We start from the raw sequence: 16649 nt of genomic DNA, 5'->3' as shown, positions 1-16649 counted from the left end.
CAGAGTGGTTGCACCAGCTTGCGTTCCCACCAACGGTGTAGGAGGGTTGGGGGCAAGGAATTCTTTTTTTTTTTTTTAAGATTTTATTTATTTATTTGAGAGAGAGAGAATGAGAGATAGAGAGCACGAGAGGGAAGAGGGTCAGAGGGAGAAGCAGACTCCCCGCCGAGCAGGGAGCCCGATGCGGGACTCGATCCCGGGACTCCAGGATCATGACCCGAGCCGAAGGCAGTCGCTCAACCAACTGAGCCACCCAGGCGCCCCGGGGGGGCAAGGAATTCTTAACGGCACACGGGAACAAAGGGTCCTGCCACCGCCCCCCCCCCAATCTTGGTGCAAGGCTGATCTCGCCTCCTGGAGGGAGGGGTGCCTCCGTCCTCCTGCCTCTTCCCCACCCCTCTCCGGCGAGGTCCCTGCAAGACGGCAGGCGAGAGGCCAGAGGTGGCCTCCCTCATTGGCCCTCGGCTCTCTGGGACCAGGGTTGTTGTAGACCAGCATTTGGACCAAATTTGCCTGGGGCCGGCAGCTGCCAACTGAGGCAAGGGGCAGTGCCACCGGGCAGAGGCCTGCTGCTTCTTGGCTCTAGACCTTCCCTTCCCAGGCTCAATCCAGGGCTGGGGCTGCAGGCTGCCCCGTTGTCTGACCAAATCCCCAGACCCTGGAGCCCCAGGGCTCGGAGACCCTGGGGATAGCTCATCTGCACTGGTGACGGCTTGGATCTTTGATCTTCGTCCTCCTGGGGCAGCGGGCAGCCCAGTCCCTGGAGCCTGTTAACCGGAGCTAAGGGCCCCTCCCTGGGCCTGCTGCAGAGGCCAGCTTCCCCTCCCGTGCTCCGGACTGGACAGAAAAACACCGTGGCTGGGGTCCCCGCGCTGCCCCCAATCCTGTGCGTCTGATTCTTCAAGGTGTCTTCACTCTTGCCTCAGAGACCCGAGGGCAATGCCCGGGGAAAGCATGGGGTTCAGAGTCGGGAGGCCTGTTTGAGTCACCTGGACGGGTTGCCCACTGGGGGCCTCATTTCTCTCCTCTGTAAATCAGGGATCCTAGCACCTCCCTGCTCTTGAGAGCGGCCAAAGAGGGAAGTGAGGGCACAAAGCCCAGGAGGGCATAGGAACCAAGAAGACAGAAACATCCAGTCACTTCACTGAAAAACTAATTCTCAGGGGCGCCTGGCTGGCGGAGTCAGGTGGGGAAGCGTGCGACTCTTGATCTTGGGGTTGTGAGTTTGAGCCCCACGGTGTGTGTGGAGATTACTTAAAAATAAAATCTTTAAAAAAATGATTTTGAGGGGCCCCTGGGTGGCTCAGTCGGTCGGGCGTCTGACTCTTGATTTCAGCTCAGGTCATGATCGCAGGCCATGTTGGGCTCTGCTGCGCATGGAGTCTGCTTGGGATTCTCCCTCTCTCTCCCCTTCTGCCTCTGCCTCTGCTCGTGCGAGCATGCACTCTCTGTCAAATAAATAAATCTTTAAAAAAATGATTTTGAGTACTAAGTGCTTTATGTACATCATCTAATCCCCACAACAATCCCATAAAATAGGGGAGTTGAGGCGCAGAGAGGTTGTGTAACCTGCCCGTGTACTCCTGGCCAGTACAATGGCGGGCGTGGGCCCGTGGGAGCGAGGCCAGCGCCGGCTTATCTCCCTCCCTCAGGGTGTCAGCGCACCCTGCCGCTGGGAGCAGGGCCGCAGGAGTGTGACTGCGGAGGGGGGTGTTGGAGTGGGGGCTGTCTAGACAGCAGGCCTTCTTGGGGGTTCTCAGCTGCCTTCTCGCACACCTTTTATTTTTTTTTATTTTTAAAGATTTTATTTATTTGAGAGAGAGAGGGAGAGGGAGAGAGAGAGCGAGCGCACAAGCAGGGGGAGCGTCAGGCAGAGGCAGAGGCAGAAACAGACTCCCAGCCGAGCGGGGAGCCCGATGCAGGGCTCGATCCCAGGACCCTGAGACCGTGACCTGAGCTGGAGGCAGACGCCTCACCGACTGAGCCACCCAGGCGCCCTCACACACCCTTAAAAAACTTTTATTTTGCAGGCCCAGGGGCAGGTGAGTGAAGCGGGCACGTGTGGGGCAATCCTGGCAAGCAGCAGGAAGGGAGAGACCCTGGAGGGGCTATCGGGGAGCACCCTGAGTGGAAGGGGCGCTGGTTCCTTTTCCTCTTGCCCGCAGTCTGTGTGAGAACATAAACACCGGGCACCCCGGGGAGGGGGCAGGTTTGCAGGGAGGGAGGGAACGTGGCCGCAGGGAGACGGGAGACAGAGCGTGAAGATGGACGGTGGGAGGGTAACCGTGTCTGCGACAGCGAACCCAGGCTGCTGGGGGTGGGGGCTCAGTGCCCGCGGCAGGTGGCACCTCCCTGGGGCCTGGAAGATTGCCACAAAGATACCGTGTACACCACAGAGCCACTGTCCCCTAGTCCCTCTGCCCGTCCAATTCCAAGTCTGTGTCCCCTGCCCCACCAACCAAGCCCCCTCCACGCATTTCCCGTCACCCACTTAGCCAACAGCCGTCTGTCCCGCAGCCTGAGGCTTCGGCCCGTGCTGGGCACTAGAGCGCCAGCCCCCCGCTTCCTGCCCACCCCCCGAGCCCCAGCCCCAGTGGGCGCGGGCGGCAGCGTGAAGGGCGATGGTGCAGGGTCTGCGCAGCAGCAGAACCCCTCATTGGGGCCCGGGAAGGAAGGAGAAGGTGGAGCTGGCCAGGCAGAGGGGAGGCAGGGAGGGTGTTGTGGGCGGTGGCGCAGACCAGCGGGTCGGCAGGCCCGAGAGGCCCTATGGCTGAGGGGTGGAGAGCACGGGCACTGGGGCTCGCACCCCGGTCATACCCGTTACCTGCTGTGACTCAGTGTCCCCCCAGTGACCTGGGGATACACGGCTCCTGCCCCAGATGGCCATCACGAGGTGGGAGGCACGAACACCAGGCAGCCCGGCCCGGGGTCACCGCCGTCTGCAGCGCAGGCTGAGCGCGGGGCCCGAGTGTGTGGCAGGGAGGTAACCCCGAGCCACCACAGAGGGCTCCAGTCCCCACCCAGACGCCCGAGGGGCTGAGCCCTACCTTCTCGCCTCCTGCCACCACCACCTCCACACAATTCTGCGCGCTGATGGTCAATGCAGGGCGGCAGAGCCAGACGCTTGGGGCTTCATCTCAAAGCTACACCCTGTTGTGTTCCTAACCAGCTGTCTCCTTTTGCTTCCAGCAGCGGGAGGCCGTCCCAGCGTGGGGGGGGGGTCTGCCTCCGAGCTCACTCCCAGCTTGACTTGGGTGGTTCGGGGACTCCACCAGTCTCCGTCCCTTCACTTGGTCCCGAGCAGCGATCTTGACAGGCTGGGCAGTTCCCCAGGGCCGTGACCGCCATGCTCACCGGCTAGTAAAATGGTACTCTTGCAAAATTCTGGGGATAGCCACCGCTAGCCGAGTAAAATGTGGCCTCCCCAGGCATCTCCTAAGGCCTTTCATGATCTGCCCTAGCCTGCCTCTCCAGCCTCGTCCCTCATCGATCCCAGCCTTGCTGAACTCACAGGACCCTTCAAGAGGAGTCAAACTTAACACCTGGCTCTGATTCGACGAACATGGGGCCCTCAGGGGTGAAATGAGGTGACTTAGCCGGGCACCATCTGTTGTAGGCTGTGTTGTGGGACATTCAACACCCCAGCGAGAACCCTGCCTGCCCCTCTGGATTCCTGTCCCCCACTGGCTTCCCGAGTACTGGCTTGTCACATATCTCACCAAACCACCTGTATTGAGCTATAACTCACATACCATAGAATTCACCCTTTCAGAGTAACCGTGACTCAGTGGTCTTCACACAAGTTGGCAGCTCTCAGCACGAACTGCACAACACTGCCAGCCCTCCAAGAACACGTGGCCCATCAGCAGCCCTGCTCTCCTTGGCAACCGCCAGCCCAGGCTCTGTCTCCACAGACTTGCCTATTCTGGACGTTTCCTATAAACGGAACCATATAACGTGTGGCCTACTGGGTCTGGCTTTGTCAGGCGCTTTCTTTAATTTTAATTCTAAAGTAAGCTCTCTGCCCAACACGGGGCTTGAACTCACCACCCTGAGATCAAGAGCCGTGTGTTCTACCGACTGAGCTGGCTGGGTGCCCCTGTGCCACGTACTCTTCATCTTCAGGACAATCTTGAGGCGGAAAGCTCCCCCACGCACTGGTGTCCCTGGCTTCAGCTGTCCCTTCTCTAGCAGTGGCCACTGACGCCAGGATATGGACAGTTCCCGAAGCTGTCAGACCTGCCCCCTCCCTGTGCGACTGGACGAAGGGGGGGTGGGACGGGGTGAGTGGGCACAGGCTCGGTAGGTTCTCGGCCGCGGCCGCCCTGGCGCAGCGTGTCAACACCAACACCCTGCAAACGTTATTTAAAAGTATTTTTTTTATTTAACTTTAATTTCTGAGGTAAAATACTTTTTTCTTTCAACTTCCATAACAAAATACAGAGCTATCAGATACCCCTGGAAAAAATATGTATATTATACATATATTTCTATAACATTACATCATATATATATAATATATATGCAAAAATCTGAAGACTTTATAGAAAGTGGAACATCTAAAAGGCACTGCACAATGGAGTCGATTACTTACATCTATGTACATATACACACTTTATTCTGCTGAAGCGGGTAACTAGTGAAGTCACCTTTCACATGTGAATGTCTCACTCACAAATCCCTGCCTCACAATTTTATAACTCAAAGAACGCCCAGATATTTCAAAACAAATTAACTGGTAACTCCCCCCACCCCCCAAAGTGAAAAATAGAACAGTTCTTGAAAGATTGGATCAAAAAAATTTTTTAAGCAAAATTATTAATGTTCCATTACCCTTTACAAAACAAAGAGTACAAACATAATTATGGAATAAATAAAAAACAAGGGACAAACCGCCAACTAACTACCCGCTTGGTGAGAATTGATGTACTTCAACTACGTTTTTTAATGCTTCTGAAAGTTTCTTGGCCCATGGAGGACTAGGGTGCAGTATTTCCCCGCGTTAGCTAGCAAGCTGGTTTAATGCAGTGCAGCCTGAAGACTGGGGTGAAGGGACCTGGGGCGTCACTTATAGGACACTCCTAGCCGTCCTTAAAAAAAAAAAAAAAAAAAAAAAGGGAGCTCAGCAGTGCTGGGGGCTCGAGATCTTTTTTCTCTATAGTCAAAAAAGCAAACTGTTTGCACGAACAAGTTCTTAATGAAATTTCAAGATTTATATCTGCAAAGTTTTAAACGTTTGGCACAGCGAAATTTGGAAAAAATGGGGGAGAAAACAGGCCTGGTTTTGTTCCCCTTTTCCCCACCCGCTGCCAGTGATGAAACTCACAGAGAGAGAGGCCTGGTTTTGTGCTGGGCTGGCGACAGGTGCTGCCAGGAGGGGATCAGGGGGTGAGAAAGTACCCCCCACCCCTTTACCCCAGGAAATGTCAACGACTTCCACACTCCTGGTTCCCTTCCTGAGCAAGCCCAAGTTTGGCTCTGTGTAAGGACCCCCACCCCCTGCCCCAGCCCCAGTGTGCAGTGCAAATCAACCAATGATTTCCTGGTGGAATGGCAGTCAAAGGAAACAGTAAAACACCAAACAATTTCTTAAAGCCAAAAAACATTTTTCATGGAGTTGAACATTTTTCGAGTGTGGTTTTTCAAGTTAAAAGCAGTGACTTTTTGTTCAAACAGAAGCAGCATCTAGGAATTAATTCTGGCACTTGGGTTCCAGGGGGTTACAGGTATGCATCACGGATTTCTCTCCCTCTTATTTTAAAGGCCTCGAGTTTCTATTCCTGAGTTCATACCGACACGTGCCGGCCCTCTGCTCTCGTGGACAGAGGTGGGGGCCAGCCAGCCTCCCTGGTTAGATTGAGCAACGCCAAGCAGAGAGCCGTCCTGCACCTGCCCGGGCTTGCTTTCTGATCCGAGGTAAGAGGTGCAGAGAGAGAAATGGACGAAAAACCAAAAGGAGCCTGAACAGGGAGCCCTTCGCAGCCCGACCAAAGCCTGAGTTGACAGAGACCGCGCTCCCGATCCCTTCCCTAGGGAAAGACAAGTCACTATTTGGAATCTGAACTGAACAAGGAGGTGGACATTTGCCAGACAATAGCACGATGGACTCAAGTCATCCCAAGCCACCTATCAACCCACTCACCTGCTCTGACCCGTTCCCGCCTCTCATGCATGCACTCGTTTCAAAAAGATCCTCCCAACCCCCATTAAAAGATAACCCTCGAATGCTTCTCAGTGTAGAGTTCACTGAGGCTAAGGTGGAGTTGGGGATTCCTCCAATTCCTAGACGGTGCCCCTGTGCCCACGTCTCACCTCCACTGGCTATACAGAGCCCTCCTCTCCTCTCTCCCTGCCTCGACACCAGGCCGACTCGAGCCATTCCACCGTCTCCTCTGTTCGCCGCAGCACGCAGTTATGAGCACGCACACGTGGGTGGCTGTGGCTTCTCTCTGCAGCTCCCCCCGCCCCCAATCAGGCCCCTTTTGCTTCATGCAAGAGTGATACTTTCCTGTTCCTTTGTGCTGACGGAAGGAGCTCTCCCTCAGAGAAACAGCTTCTCCCTGTAAACTGGAGTCTCCTGTGGGATGGTCAGCTGATCATGAGAATGAGAACAATCTAGGGAAGTGGGTATGGCAGGGACGGCAACACCACAACGGGACACCGACTCCTTCGTTCCTACCAGGCTCTGGCATCTAGCTACCTGCTGTGTCTCTGTCCACCTCCGCCTTCAGCCTCCACAAGCACCCACTCGCACCCCAGCTACCTTCTGCACTTCCGGGCTTCATCAGCCCTGAGCTCCCATAACCCTGCCTTTCTGCTCCCCGGCCCCAGGAAGTCAAGAGGGGACCACTAAACACTAGCTCGACATGTAACCATGTTTCCACATTCCTGGGTTGTCTGAAGAGTTGTCCGTCCCTTTTACAGGTTTATGCTGACAGACCCGTATCACGTGATGAAAGGATGTTCATTGTTAAGGCTTCACTTAGGAGACGATCAGGGACCCAGACACGTCGCAGCCATCTCCAGGGTTGGGCTGCTTGGCGAACTCACTCCCAGTCACTCCGCAGTCTGGCTCCCCGAACCCACGATGGAAAAGGAAAAATGACGATCATTTTTGTGTTTGTTTTGTTTTTAAAGGCATTGGGTTACTTCCTCATGCCCTCTTCTGTCTTCCCTGAACGAGAGCTTACGAGTCCTCATGGCTTCTTAGCAGGTGAAGGAGGGGCGAGTCCACGGAGCCCGCAGCACGAGTCCCGCCGCCCCGCCTGGCCCTCCCAGCCCCGGGACTGGAGCCACGGCTCCCGCTTCCTGCAGCCGGTTTTTTTAAAAAGGAAAGGAAAAAAATGCCAAACGACGACAAAGGAAGAAAGAAAAAAAGCAACATCTGAACATCCCCCTGTCCCAGTAAGACTGAGATTACCTTACTCCTCCCCCGAAGGAACTACACAGAAACATTTCAGGCAACACACTTAGTATAATGGTCTCTCACTGCTCAGCCTCCCAACCACGCCCTACTCCCTTCTCCCTCCCTCTCCGAGCAAAAGAAATTCATTAATGGCTTTTCATATATAAATACAATAGAAAAGAAAGAAGTCTGGAACCTGAACTATAATGGGACCAAGGGCACCTTGGCCCCCTGGGAGTCTATCAGAAAGTGTAGCCTCCCCAGGAAGCAGAGGCTCTTCCTCCTTTTAGTTCGTTTCCCTTCCCGTGTGCTGCTCACCAGGAAAAAAGTGTTCACGTCCCACCTAATTTACAACAGAAGATACCCATCCCATCCCCCAAACATAAAAAGACGTCTATGCCCCTAGAATGATCAAACCAGTCTAATTCCCTCCCCTCCCCCCAACCCTGAAATCTCGCTACATAAATACACGTCTGCATGTGATTATAGTATAAACAGCTCCCAATCCACCTCCAGTCCTAGGCGTCAGCAGCGGCCGTGGCCAAGCCCTGGGGTCCAGACCCACTCCACAGGCACTTGCCATTCTTACTCAGCTCTCGGGCTTCAGGGTCGTCGTTCCAGCGCCGCTTCAACCGGAGCTTGGGGGGCATCAGGGCATCTTCTTTCTTCTCGGGCGCGCTGGGCTCTTTGCCAGGCCTGTCCTCACTGTCTTCAGTCACCTCTAGGGGTTCTTCACTCGGGCTGCTAACAGGGCCAGAGGGCCAGACTGGTGCGGCTGGGCGGGCAAAGATGGTGCCTTTTTCCTCCTCTGTGGTCCTGCTGCTTGGCACAGTGCCCTCCTCGTGGGAGCGCTCCTCCTCTCGCACCAACTGCCGGAGACTTTCGGGATCCTTGTCAGAGGCTGGCTCCACCTTAATTCTTGGGGGGACAGGAGCCACGGTGGGAGCGGTGATGGGGGCTGAGTCCTCACTGCTCTCTACCCTCTCCCGGTTCTTCCGCCCAGCTGGCGGCGGCTGCAGCTTGATGGAGAACTGGGCCGACTCCTCGGGATGCACTTGGCACTGCAGTGGTGGGACCATGAGTCCTGGGTAACGGGGAAAGGTCCGGGGACTCAGATGGTAGTTGAACACAGAACAGGCTTGAGAATGAAGGTAGTGTTTCATTTCCTCGGGGTTGAAGGAGAAGCAGCTGCTGCTGGTGAAGGGGCTCAGGCCTGGGGACGGGCTGTAGGAGAAGATGGTGGGAGTCAGGGAGAGGGCCGGGGAGATGGGGACGTTCAGAACACCTCCGCGGCCAGGGAGCGGAGAGACAGCGAAGGGGCTGTGGGGGTCAGGGTACATCCCTGGTCTGGTGAACAGAGGAAGCATTATGTCAGGCTTGCGTTTCTGATGGCCAAGCCCTCCACCAGCGGCACTCCGCGAGGAGGACAGGAGATCCACGCCCCGGCGCCAGTCGGCGGCTGAGCTGTCCTCCAGCTCCGGAAGCTCTGCCTTTCTGTCGGCGCCACTGGCCGACTCCTGGCCAGAAGCAGCGAGGGAGCCAGCAGAGAACCGCCCCGGCCGCACGGCACTCGTGGGAGAATGCGTGTCCAGCGGTGGGAAATGGAACCGGGAAGAGGCGGTTGGCACTGGTGGCGCACTCTGCGGAACCACACCTGTGATGGTGGAGAAGACAAAGGCCACTTTAGAGAACTGGTCACCCATCGTCAGCACGGTTACTTATGCTTCGTGAGCCCAAGATGTTTACATCTTGTTCTGACAGGAAGCCAACGCTCCAGCCGCGTGGAATCCCTCCGCTCCCCGGCTTCCCAGGAGCACAGCTCAGCTTCCTCTACCCGAGCTGGTGGCTGTCGCTCCCTAGCCCTTGCCCACTTAGTCCTCACAGTACTCGTTACTGCCTGAGATAACCGCTGACTTATTCATCTGTGCTCTAAAACATCAATTCCACAAAGTGGTGGTGGTGGGGGGGGACTTCCTATTGTTCACAACTAGACATAAAGCAGTTTGTGGTTAACAACTAGTTGGGGCTCAACACAGGTTAGCTGAATGAACGGATGGATGGGTACGTGAGGCTTCTCCTCTCCAATCTAGATATTGTGCGTACGTCACCTGCCGCAATTCTTAGCTTGGTAAGTAGTCTGTTTTTATTTTCATAGTTTTGGCTTTATCTATCAAGCAAGCAAGCAAACCAAACACAGACACCACTGGAAATGATGTACACGTAAAGCAATGCATTAAAAGCCCAAAGACTCTGCACCTCACGTACTCGGACTCACACAAGACCAGATTTAAGAACAAAAGAAGATTAAAAAAGAAAAGGCCATATGGTCATTAAGGTGAGTTCTTATGGTAGATCTTTTATCATTTCTGATATAAAATCACCACAGAGATTCAAGTATCTTTTGATCTCTCTAAATCTGTTTCCTCTAACACATTCTACATAATGATCTCCATTCCCATCCTGCTTTCAATGCTCCTCAGGCCCCGAGCAGGCTGGGAGACAACACAGGACCCCGCCCCCCCACCGCCAAGTCTGCCCGCTAAAACTGAAACTCGAGTTGAAGCAGAAGCCACCACCACACTAAACACATCAAATTCAGAGGCCCATAGGTTCTCCACTCCCCCAAAAGGTCCTTCTCTCAACAAGGCATAAGAAAGGTGTGCCAGCAGAGGCCTCAGAGCCACCTCAGGGTTCCTGGGAGGTACCGGAGGCTTCGATCAGTGATGATGTCAGGAGGGCTTTTTACACTGAGGCAGAGGTAAGGGAGAAGGAAAAGTAAGGAAACCCAGGTAAGTATGGTGACCTAGGAGAGGAAACAAGAGGGCGTGAGGCCTGGCATGGCTGGGAACTGCGCCATCAGCTGCTTCCTTCCGGTTCTGGAGTAATGGGCGCTGTGGGCCAGTACTCTGGGGTGGGCTGCCATGTGCACTGTGGCCCTCGGGCACCTGTAACTGGGTGACACTACCAGAGCATTTCCCACACTGAAGTTCCACGCAAACTGCTCCTTGTCCCCCTAAAGCCAATGACCTGATCTTTCAATGAGGAAAAACTGATGCATGACCTTGTATACAATTTGACTAGAATCAAGAAGGTCCCAGGCCTGCCTGGGTGGCTCAGTCGGTTGGGCATCTGCCTTCAGCTCAGGTCATAATCCCAGAGTCCCAGGATCGAGTCCCACATCGGGCTCCCAGCTCGGCAGGGAGTCTGCTTCTCCCTCTGACTCTCTTTCCTCTTGTGCTCTCTCTCAAATAAAATCTTAAAAAAAAAAAAAGGAAGGTCCCAAGCCAAAAATCTCTCTTCTGCCAGCCTATTACAGCAGCGAAAATTCTATCTACTCGAACAGAACACACACCACTTTCCAAATGAACTTAGGGGAGGTGTAACCCAGGAGCAATGCTGGAGGGAGCACTCTGGACCCTCACCTCTGACCAAGCGTAGCTGTCCTACGGTTACATGGGGTATGCTGAGACAACAGGTCTACGGTTCTGTCTGAAAAAAATAAGCTTACTGCTTCCACAACTTTGAATAACACTGCTTTGAAGAAGATGACCTTCCAGGAGCCACGATGAAATCTGAGTGGCTGAGCTGAAAAATCTGGGTGTGAACCTCAGTCCTTGCACCTTCTATTTCGTGGCATGTAACCAACTGGTTTTTGACCCCCTTTGGCAAAATGGAAATAAAAAGACGTTTGCTCAGGTTCAAACCCTGGCTCTACCACTTCTTAGCTGTGTGACTCTGGATAATTTACTTACCTTTCTGCGCCTCAGCTTCCTTACCTATAAAAGAGTCAGCAACAGCACTAATCCTCATGTTATGAAAACTTAAAGGCTTAGTATTTTTATAAAGTCCCTAGAGTAGTATCAGCACACAGCAAATTGCATGTTAGGTATTTGTTAGGACACGTAATTTTTTATTACACAATAATCACACTTTAAAAACAAAAACTGTAAAAGGCACATACTATTAGACAAGAATAGTAGAGTCATGTTAAATTTTCCAGGTATGTTAATGTTACTGGGGTCATGGAGGAGAAGATCCTTGTACCTAGGGGATATGCGCTTTAGTATACAGGGCACAAATGTCATGATGTCTGTAACTTAACCTCAAAAAAACTTAAAAAATATATATAAGAGAAAAAACATGTGGTTACAATGTCAATCATTAGTGAACCTGGAGAGAGGACATATGGGTGTTCACAGTTCTATTTTTTCCCATTTTTCTATAGGTTTAAAGTTTTCCAAAATAAAGAGAAATACAAAACACCAGGGTGGGAGGAAGGGAGGCACAGAGGAGAACTCTTGGACCCGTCCCTGAGCCGGCCTGTCCCACCTTGCCAAGTGAGCACTGTTCCTAGTATCTTCTGTATGTTCCCAATGTTTCTGATGGACGATAAACGTTCAAAAATACAGAATAACGTATTTTATAACACACTTTTAAGAGTAATGATGAGATAGCATACACAGAAGTACTTCCACACCATCCAAATGTCAAGCATTCTACCCTTAACGGTCAATGGTGAGGAGGATGGTGGGGGAAGGGAAAGCGCTTATTGTGCTTTTTACTCTAAACCTCTGAATTATTTGGATACGTACCACCACCATCTAGACATGATCTCTCTGACCTCCAGGATCAAAATCCACACAGCTCTGCTACCTAGAGAGCTTGTCACACTCCACACTGTTATTTCAAATTGTGCTCAACCTCTATCTTATCTCTCCTGCTAAATTTTATGTTCCTTGAGAGAAAGAACTCCACCATAATCTTTTCTTTTTGTCTTCAGGGCTTAACACATTATCTGTTGAGCAAATGAATGAATCCCAATCTGGGGGAGGAATGTATGAACTATTCAATAAAAGCTGGATTTCAAAAGCTCCGTCTCTCAGGAATGGTTTCCTGAGAAACCGTTCAACAGGTAACTGTATTCAACAGACCCGCATCAATCTGGGGCTTTGCTGTCCTCTGTAATCTTCTCATTTGTAAAATGTGAATACTGAGATATACACTTTATAGCAGCCTGGGAGAGTTGAATGTGGTAACTCACAAAACACCAAACAAAAGTACCTCCATGAAGCAGATGCTCAGTAAATGTTATGTTTCCCCTTTCACCATAAAAGTTAAACCAGAAACAACATTTGGCCTATCTAGGTAAAAGTTCTTTATGAGTTAATGACTCCCGTTCTTTAGAGTTACCTGTACCCAGGACGTAAGCAACCAAGTATATACGTAAACGAAATGCACACTGATCTGCTTTCCCTGTGACTTCATTCCGCTAGGGTCTTGAGCTTTGTTAAGGATCAATGTTGGTCCCCCTGCTTTCAGGCCGACTAGGCTGTGCCTGGCCATTACCAGCTAGGTCGCTGGTAGACCAGAGTCTTCCCTGAGTGAGGATCCAGATTTTCTTGCCCTGAAAGGGCACATTACTCCCAAGGGCTGATGGGTGTGCCTTGTTCCAGGCTGGGAGAGTGGTATGGAACACCAGCACATTCTTCAAAATTGCTGATATATCCACGTAGAGTCCCAATTCCTCTAGGTACACAGGAAAGGGGCCGGAGTGAAAACTAGAGGAAACAGGATTCCAGTGGCTAGAATAGGTCTGATTTCCTAACACCTCTCCCTCAGGCACCAGGAAAGAAAACAGGTTGTAATTAGAGAGATGCATTCCAATACCACTTTTTTTTTTTTTAACGCATGCCCCAGGGACAGGAGGGAGTGGCTACAGGAGAGATGAGATGGAACCCTACCGATAGCAGCATCAAGCCCAAACTGCCCTAACTTGTTGTGTGCAGTTAATGACCTATCTGCAATGGATCTCAGCATTATATTCTCAGCCACACCCCCGCTCTTATTTTTCAAGTTTCTTTCGACTTTTCTCTGAGAAGTCAGAATACTGCAGCATAACACACAATGCCACAGAAATAGAGTACTGATGGACTGGTCAGAAACTATTAAGTACAATCTATTTTCCTACGGAGAGAGAGGTCTTGCCTCTGAACTGAAACAAAACCAACCCCCTTCTAAGAGACTGGACAGAGGCTGACCTGAAACCTTTGCGAGGAGCTGTGACGGTGAGCTACCTGAGAAGAGCCCGGAGGGGAAGCCCTGCTGCACTTAAGAGCAAAGAAGGTCACGTAACCCCAGGCCGTGCTCTCTGGGGAGGTGCTGGTGCAGATCAAAGACGCTGCTTTTCACTGCAAACATACGAACCTCCCCTTCTGTGATTAAGGATGCTGTGGTTTTGATGATATTCACTTGATAAGGGAGAGCTTGGTAGTTTCATAGAAAATCGGAAGTGTTTGTAGAAACCGGTTCTCGTCTATGAAAGAGCCGCTGGGCAGGGTGTTAACACTGTGAGTTCTGAACTGAAAGATGAACACGAACCTATGGAACATAACTCCTAAAGACGACAGTGGAAAAGTATCTGGGAGACACAAATAATATGCACAAAAGAGAACCAAATAAACAACTAAACAAATCTCTCTTGATGTAGCAGACAAAGCCTGTCACTCCCTGCAGGGGACAAACAGAAACCTGAGCAGGACCCTGGGGGCAGTCCACGGACTCTAGTCTAATTTCTAAAAATCCTTTAACATGCCAGGTCTTAGACTTGGGTTTTTAAACTTCTTTATCAAATCAAAATTCATGGGCGCCTGGGTGCCTCAGTTGGTTAAGCGACTGCCTTCGGCCCAGGTCATGATCCCGGAGTCCTGGGATCGAGTCCCACATCGGGCTCCCTGCTCGGCGGGGCGTCTGCTTGTCCCTCTGACCCTACCCCCTCTTGGGCTCTCTCTCTCACTCTCTCTCTCTCTCAAATAAATAAATAAAATCTTTATTAAAAAAAAAATCAAAATTCATTCCCCACCGAAAGTTTGCTTCTTACCACTTGACCGAATGTTGATGAATGGGTAGTTGGGCATCACCAGCTTGTTGAAGTTAAATTTATAAGTAAACCTTTTCCCTTTTGTTTTATGAAGGATCCTCTTGTTGTAATAGTATCTGTAAAAACAGGAACATGTGTCAATTTATCTTCTAGCTACTGACAATTTTTGATACACACAGGTAACCACTGAGATCAATAGTTCTGGCTCTAAGTATTACATGGAAACATCACTACCATTCTTTTGCAGCCTGGCCTTGAGGTTAGGGCTGGTAGACTTATTCAATTTTCAAACGGAGTTCTAAGTCCTTGGCTGGAGCTTTACAAAGACAATGTCACTTTAAGATCCCAAACACCTATCCTAGCCCCAACCACCCTTCTCCTCTGTCCACTCTAGTTTCAGTTCCATAGTCCATTTCCTTCCTGTTCCCCTGTGTGTCACTGCCGTGCCCAGGCGGGAGCAGACAAGTCTCTTGGGATGCCTGACATGGCCAGTGTGGAGGCCTGAGCACAAAGCACAGGCGAAGAGATGTCCAACTTCTGTGGCAGCGGGTCCAACAATCATGTGCCCTCGATGTGGGCAACAGCAGGCAGCCTGGCCTGCCTCACTTTCACAAGGATGCGAGAGAGGCTCCAGCGCAGCTGCCCAGCTCTGACATTCAAGGTCACCAAGACTGAAGATAGAAAGGGGCCTCTGGCGGACCTGCAGCCTCTGGCCAGGCACCTATTCAGGAGCGCCGGTTACATATGGCCTTCTGGCCCCTTGAGGGTGAAGAGGTTATGAAATGTAAAAACTGACAAGGGGGAAAAAAAGAAATGGGAAGAACCTGAAGTGGTCAATCTTTAGACATGTCAGAGCAACCTTTGGACTGACAACCGAGCTCACAGATATGGGACCTGAACAGCAAGGTCAGGACCATTCAGGGAACCCTCCTCCTGTGTGCTCTGCTTGCTTCACATTTCCCAGTTTCTTCCAGGAGAGCCTAAAGAAGAGAAATTCTAACAGATTTCCCACAGGGAAGTCTAATCTTTCAGATTACAAATGAGCTCCAACCCGAGTTTCACCACACACGCTCGCCCACTACAGAGCAGAAATCGGTGGTCTGTCAGGACCCAATGCCAACCACGTTGGAATTCCCTCCTACATAGAACCAAAGATATGCTTTTCTCCTCCTGTGCCTGTGCTACTCAGATTCAGCAGCTCCTCTCCTCCCACTTCAAAGCTACACATATTCACTTAGATAGTGCAGTCTCTTTCCACCTGATACCTTTCTTATCCAACATTCACCCCACTGCTTCGTCTCCTTCCGATCTGTTAACAGCATGAATTTGGGAACCCTTTCCCTCACCTGAGGGCCCGGCTCAGCTTGTCGTAGTTCATCTGGGGTTTGCACTTCCTGCGGCCCCAGAGGCGGGCCACCTCATCGGGATCCTTGATGACAAACTCCCCGTATTCTCCCTGCTGCCAGGCAATGACATGGCGGAACTCTTCCTTCTGCAGCAGCTCCAGGATGAAGTGCCACAGCTGGATTTGGCGGGAGCCCGGGGAGGACTCGGTTTTATAGGCCCAGTCCGGGAACTGATACCCTTTAATGTGAAAAGGGCAAGATCAAGGTAGTCAGGAGTTAGGTTCATACGTATCAGTATCCCTGACTTCACATTCCGATGCTCAGAATCTCTAGAGTGCTGTGCAAACCTGCCGTAAACAGCCCTTCGGTCAGCTGGGGCTAACCACAACAGGGGAGAGGAAAGCACGAAACGTCACCTTTCCCGTGGCAATCACTTGATCTGCTAGAGCTGGACAGCAGCACCCAGGTGTGCCAACCTCTCGCTCTTTCCTCCATTACTAAATCTCACACCTACTTTCCATGAGGGCAGGAACATTCCGACAGAAACAACCAGGAAAGACTAACATTTGAGGGAAATACGTGGAAAACCCCTTGTCCCTGAGGGTGGAACTGTCTCTAACAGGGAGGAGACTCTAAAGCTTGGGATAAAGGTGTGGTGACCAGCCATGTTAATATACACCCGTAAGAAACAAACCTACAACTGTGTTAGCCCTATCCACCCAGTCAAGAGGCTGTCTAGCCACGGTCTGACATTTGTGAACAGAGCCCAAGCGGAGAGAAAAGGAACCCCTGAGGGACATTCCAGGTACATCAGAGATGACGAACTTCGGCTCACCTCCACCTCCTTCGGGCTTTTCCACGATGCTACAGCCTGCTTTCATTTTCGCCCTCCTGCTGAGAGACACAAGCCACATCAATTACTTTAAGGTGCTATTTATTTATTCTCCTCCCAAGGTTTTCTGGCACAGCCTTTCCCCAAACTTCCTTTCCTTGTCTTTTCCTCCTTATGTAACCCTCTTTC

At 51.6% G+C, this 16649-nt stretch overlaps 1 protein-coding gene across 2 annotated transcripts; it reads right to left on the bottom strand.

The window, feature by feature from the left end:
* Positions 1–4375: 4375 nt before the first annotated feature.
* Positions 4376–16634, bottom strand: ETV3 (ETS variant transcription factor 3). 2 transcript variants are annotated; one of them, XM_025858802.2, is made up of 4 exons: positions 16464–16634; positions 15629–15866; positions 14283–14398; positions 4376–9059 (listed from the first exon to the last, which is right to left on the bottom strand). In XM_025858802.2, the coding sequence occupies exons 1-4, from the start codon at positions 16540–16542 to the stop codon at positions 7924–7926; spliced, it is 1569 nt and encodes a 522-aa protein (XP_025714587.1). In that variant the 5' UTR covers positions 16543–16634; the 3' UTR covers positions 4376–7923. The 2 variants fall into 2 exon arrangements, with proteins under 2 accessions (XP_025714587.1, XP_073744769.1); XM_073888668.1 differs by lacking the exon at positions 4376–9059 and adding an exon at positions 9068–13823.
* Positions 16635–16649: the final 15 nt, after the last annotated feature.

The sequence above is a fragment of the Callorhinus ursinus genome, unplaced genomic scaffold, assembly GCF_003265705.2.
Source record: "Callorhinus ursinus isolate GAN/ISIS: 27379988/994484 unplaced genomic scaffold, GSC_fseal_2.0 scaffold92, whole genome shotgun sequence".
NCBI classification, from domain to species: domain Eukaryota; kingdom Metazoa; phylum Chordata; class Mammalia; order Carnivora; family Otariidae; genus Callorhinus; species Callorhinus ursinus.
Note: the sequence above shows the minus strand (reverse complement) of the source record. Positions and strands in the feature narration are given on the sequence as shown.

Bases quoted from the DNA above. Each gene is read 5' to 3' on its own strand.
- ETV3 (XM_025858802.2), bottom strand. From the start codon at position 16,542: ATGTGGCTTGTGTCTCTCAGCAGGAGGGCGAAAATGAAAGCAGGCTGT. The intron at 15,867-16,463 runs GTGAGCCGAAGT...TTCACATTAAAG, and splicing joins AAAGCCCGAAGGAGGTGGAG to GGTATCAGTTCCCGGACTGG. The intron at 9,060-14,282 runs GTAAGAAGCAAA...CCACCATCACAG, and splicing joins CATCAACATTCGGTCAAGTG to GTGTGGTTCCGCAGAGTGCG.